Source organism: Orbicella faveolata, unplaced genomic scaffold (genome assembly GCF_042242905.1).
Source record: "Orbicella faveolata isolate gen_17 unplaced genomic scaffold, um_ofav_v1 contig_34, whole genome shotgun sequence".
In the NCBI taxonomy this organism is placed as follows: domain Eukaryota; kingdom Metazoa; phylum Cnidaria; class Anthozoa; order Scleractinia; family Merulinidae; genus Orbicella; species Orbicella faveolata.
Window position 1 is genome coordinate 13,549,447 of NW_028301563.1, and position 5,248 is coordinate 13,554,694.

General features: G+C 36.9%; 1 protein-coding gene across 1 annotated transcript; it reads left to right on the top strand.

Annotated features, from left to right (window-relative positions):
• The first annotated feature begins 4,518 nt into the window (after nucleotides 1-4,518).
• Nucleotides 4,519-4,992, top strand: LOC149104894 (uncharacterized). The gene is made up of 2 exons (XM_089271478.1): nucleotides 4,519-4,628; nucleotides 4,831-4,992. Exons 1-2 carry the CDS (start codon nucleotides 4,535-4,537, stop codon nucleotides 4,986-4,988), a joined length of 252 nt encoding a protein of 83 aa, XP_089127604.1. The 5' UTR covers nucleotides 4,519-4,534; the 3' UTR covers nucleotides 4,989-4,992.
• Nucleotides 4,993-5,248: the final 256 nt, after the last annotated feature.

A 5,248-nucleotide genomic window follows, 5' to 3' on the forward strand; every position in this document is an offset into this window, starting at 1 on the left:
ATTTTTAACTGAGTGAAAGTAAAGATATGAGTTGTTGCTTTATCGAAACACAAAATACAAGATGTTCGGGAAAAAAAAAAGTTTGCCATGTTTACATCGCAAGCGTAACTTGGCGCCTGAAAATACATTTTTTTTTTCTTTTCAATTTAAGAGTATGGCAAAATGAGAAACAGGCAATCTGTCAATCTGTTTGCAAAAGAAAAAGCATAAATTTAAATTCAGTTGTTTGAATGGCGTTTAATTAATTAAGTAACTTTTAACTTATAACAATCGCATGCATGCAGGGCTGTAAAATATAATGTTCAACATCCTGCCTTTTGTCAAAACGTTATTAAAGGCGAGGAATATATTGACCTAACAGTGAAAATCGCAATAACGTCCTGATATAGATATGTATTCAACATTCACGCTAACTTTACCCCGAACAATTCTGAACAAAAAAAATTAATAAGATGAAAACAATAAAATCAATGTTTAATTCTTAACGAAGAACCAAAATAAAGATAGGGAACACAGAAAACCCGTCGTAATTGAAGGTTTTTAACTGAGTGATTGCTAAAAACATGACTTTGGGACGTATCTTTCACTGGAATAAAACATTCACTCATAAGCAAGCGCAAGAAGTAATTTCTTCCTGTAAGCTTACTTGAGAAACCCGCAGATAGAAATATTTTGTTCACATAATAAGTGCGTCATTTAAGCGGAAAGTTCTAGTAAGAGCAAGAGGAGTCAAACTGACATGAGAAAAAATATAGCTTTGAATGACAGAGACAAAACATGCCATCTCTTATTAAAGTGTTGACTTGAAATAAGCTGTTATGTCGACTTCACATCGCCAGCTGGTGCTAGCTCATTACTTTCCATAAGACTTGAGAACTTAAGACGTTTGTTGCGGTGTAAAATTGAAAGTTTCTGCTCTCCTCATTTTTGTGTCATCGATTTCAATAATGCTTCATCCAACGCAAGCGGAGGGTGAGTTCGAAAACTTCCTTACATTTTCATTGATAGCCTTTAAACCGCATTTTATACTCTCATACTTTGTGTATCCTAACATCCACTTGTCTGGGTTAGCATCCCAAACTCTGTCTCATAATCGGGTTGAGTTTGTTGTTGGTTCTTCTCCTCAACCTCTTCTTCTAGATCTCGTTCATGTTTTCTTCCGGGTACTCCTATTCTGCTCTCTTCATAAAAAGCGACATTCTTAAATTCCACTTTGACCAAGAATCCGAGTTTGTCGTGGTTTGTCTGTAAACACCCTCAATATTTTCATTCAGTTAGAATTCGCAAAAATTACGCAGATTTGTCATGATAAAATTTTCTCAGGTAAAAATGACACGATATTTCATTAATCACTCACAGAAACGGAGAAAAACACGTTTTTTGGGTCACATTTTATCTTCTGTCTGTCTCTTTTGCGAAAGTAATTTCGGTCCTTAATTGACGATACGCGAAAAGTATAAAAGATAAGACCCATGCAAAAATATAGTTGTCCTACTTGGTTCAATAGTTTTCTTGATAATGATGATGATGATGATCATGATGATGATAATGATGATGATGATGATGATAATCAAGAGACTATGATCTAGATCACAGTATTTTGTGATAATTTGGGAAACTAATCTTCTAAAATTTGCATCTCAGTCATTTTTGTCTTTGTCTTTCGTGGAAGCTTTCTTTATTTAGCACTCTTTGGTATTTTAAAGGTTAGTTTTTGCAATGTCAAAATACTGGGACAGGTTGTGAGATAAAGGAAACTTTTTTTAAGGAGATTTCAAGTTCTTAATGCATCACTAAGTTTTCCATAAACAACACTTTATAAATAACACACCGGAATTGATTTGTAATTTGTCTCCCAATTTTGTTGCGCGTGTACGAGGTAGTCTGCACGAGACGTTCTCTGGTCTAACACTTACTGAAATGGACACGTCTCGCAACGTTTTCGTTACAGCAATCGTTTTAAAAAGTAGAATTTGATTCCTCTTAATGCAACGTCGCTGCAACGAAAACGATGCAAGACATGTTTATTGCAAGGGACGTTACGTTGGGCGATTTTTCATCCATCTTGTGTCGCAACAAAATTGCGAGTTCCTTTAGTGTAAACCAGTGTAACAGCGCTTTAGGGTTTCAACACGATTGCCGACGGATAATTCTTCACAAAAAGCCTTGCGAGAAACTGCTACACCTATTTATCCTATAGCGTCGTTACGTTCTTCAAGATGATTCATCCCGTCAGCACATAAAAAGAGATGAAGATAGGAAGGAATCTCAAAACCAACTATTTTCTCATTCAATGGGAAAAAGGGATTTGTAGATTGCGTGTCTGCTTTGTATGATATCGCTTAAAAAAGGATAATGCTGACAAGGTAGTTAATCTGACACTCATTGCTTCGCGGTTTGTGTGATCTTTGCGGAAAATCTCTCAAAAATATTGCTAAATGCAGGAGGCGTTGAGTTAAAATGGCAAATAAACGAAATGCGGACTTTCTCCTTATAGCCCTAAAAAAAATCTCCTACTACATGTAATGCTCTTGTTAAAAAATACCTTATCTGATGAGCATGAATATGAACTTTGCGCTCATGGGTTTGTCGTTTTAATACTCTGCTATGAAGGTAATTATTCTTTGTCACAGTATTCTCTATACCATCAAAACAAACAAATACAGCTTCTTACAGGTACAGGATCGTAAATAAAAAAACAAACAATCGACCATTTTAAAATAAGGAAGTTGTTGCTAATAACACGAGGACTACACTAGAAACATTTCCTTTTGACAACAGTATAACAATGTATAAAGTTACCGGTTGTCCTAATTGTCCTAAAACCCCTAAATGAAGTCATTTGATGCGAACAAAATCTTTGTTCTTTACTTATGTTGAGGTCTTTATGGTAGGCTGCAATGTGGTTGTCTCTTGAGTCAGCAAACGCGTTTTTTAATGTATTTTTTTTCTTGCTGTTTTCCCGTCTTTTTTTGTACTCTTTGTCCTTTTTTTTTCGGCCCGAGCGGGTCAAATTAACCAGCTTTAATCTCGTACTCAGATCTCACTCTGTTTGACGCTGGCCGTGGAAGAGCTGGTTTAATATAGTAAATAGTTTGAACCCAGGAGTTAAGTCACTTGACTCTAAAGATGACTTCCGCTCAGGTTGTCGAAACGTCAGTCACCAACAACAGTTCTTTTCAGAACTAACCTCACCCTGACGATCACACTATATGAACAGCTGGTTTAATCTCGAACCAGCCCATGGGTTTCCCATGTCCAGGAAAAACGTCTGCATTGCAAGTTATTTTAACGAAAGTTTTTTTTTTTTTTTAAATTTTCGACGACTCTCTAAAAAAATAATGCTTGGTTTTGTGATTGCAACTGAACACAAACACTAAACTATTGCACGATGGTAAAGTAAAATAATTCAAAGCGTCAACGAATGTTAAAACACAAAGACAAGTTACAGAAAACGAGTGAGAAATAGTGAAAACTTTGGACTCGCTCATTCCGTCGCCGATATTTCTCCGCTTCATTCAACATCGCTAGCTACAGCAACCAAATTCTGACTTGCTGAGAACATCAACGAAGGAGGGTGGGAAGGGGGGGGGGGGGGGGGCTTCCAAAACAATGTAAGGCGAAAATGAAATAACATCATAACCCACCCCCTCTACATATGTTATATGAGCTATGCATGCCTTATTACACAGTTGGTTTCATAGCTTTTAGCAATTTTGTTCGTTCAATCAAAAGCTTTTAGAAATTTTGTTTTGTTCAATCAAATACTGAAACATTCTTTCCCCGGTTTAGTCAAGCTTCTAATCACGGAAATAATGCCGTTGTTTATGGTGGGCCAAAACTCAATGATTCCCTCACCAGCCTCTCCCAAGTTACGGAAGTTGACTGAGGTTGTGTAACGGAGGCACCACTTACTTTCAGTTTGATATATTCTACATTCCTTTGTTTTTTCTTTATTGTTTTTTCTTTGATTCTCTCCTTGTTTGCTTATCTTTTTGTTCATAGGTCTAGTATTCGACAAAAAATTTTCATGTCAAGACTATTACCTTTTTCACGATTTTTATTTTATTGGTCTCCTTTGAATTCAAGATTGGCAGTTTGACACTGATTGTTTACGGCGCCATGGCCAAATTAAACCTTTCAACATTTAGCCTAGCAATAAGAGGGCGAGGTTTCCTAGGTTAGGATACTGTTCACTGCTATCTTACAGTTAATTTGGTTATGTATACGGTGCAAGAATAACATTTTATACAAGCCTTGATCTTTTTCTCTTAATATAAATTTCATAGCTTCAGAACCTAGCCAACGGATTTCTTATTCTGTAAGTATGAGTCTGGTCTTCACGCTGCTTGTGATGTGTCAGATGTCTTGTGAACTGGACGCTCAGCAATGTAGAAGCGAATATTCCATCCGCGGCATGATGTGAAAAAGGCATATCTTCATGGCCAAGAAAACTGCAAACTGGTTGAAGTGTGTAGACAAGTGTAACCATCACATCAGATGTCAAAGCTTTAACTATGTCATCAGCCAAGGCATGTGTGAGTTGAACAACCGCACCAAAGAAGCCAGACCTGAAGATTTTGTTCCGGACAGCGATCGGTTCTATACTGAAAGATTAGATGGAAGAGGTATTGTTTCTCTTTGAGTGTTTATCTTTATCATTTTGAAGGAGGGAAAGCCGTATCCCAGAAAAAGTGCCCAAGACCTTCTGGCATTTCTAGGACTGCTAACAAAACCCGCAGTTTTTCGTCAAGAGATCTAAACAATAGTAATGTTTAGTTATGACAGAAAAGGCTAAAATAACAACTAATTTGCTTTTTAAATTTTCAGTCCCTCTTGGATCAGTTCCCGAGTTGCCAGCTGAGTCGTGCGTCGAGATCAGGGCGAGTGAAGGAGAAGATGCATTCAGCGGTAATTACTGGTTCGATTCAATTAAACCTGGCGAGGTAGTCCTGGCTCGTTGTGACATGTCTAAACTAGGTAACTAGACGTTCGGGGTTTTACCTCGATTTATTATTTGCAAACCTCTACCAATAAGCCTCATCTACGTGCTATAAAATGTCTCATTTTCCAGGCTGTTTCTATGGTTAGAGACTCTGTATTCTACAAAATAAGGCAAATCTGCGATGCGTACAACCTTGCAAATTTTTACGAACTTTTATATTTAAGTTATGTTACCCTTCTATTAATGTAATAACCAGAAGTGTATTTTAATAAAACCTTCCAATAAGCTTCACCATAGCGAAAA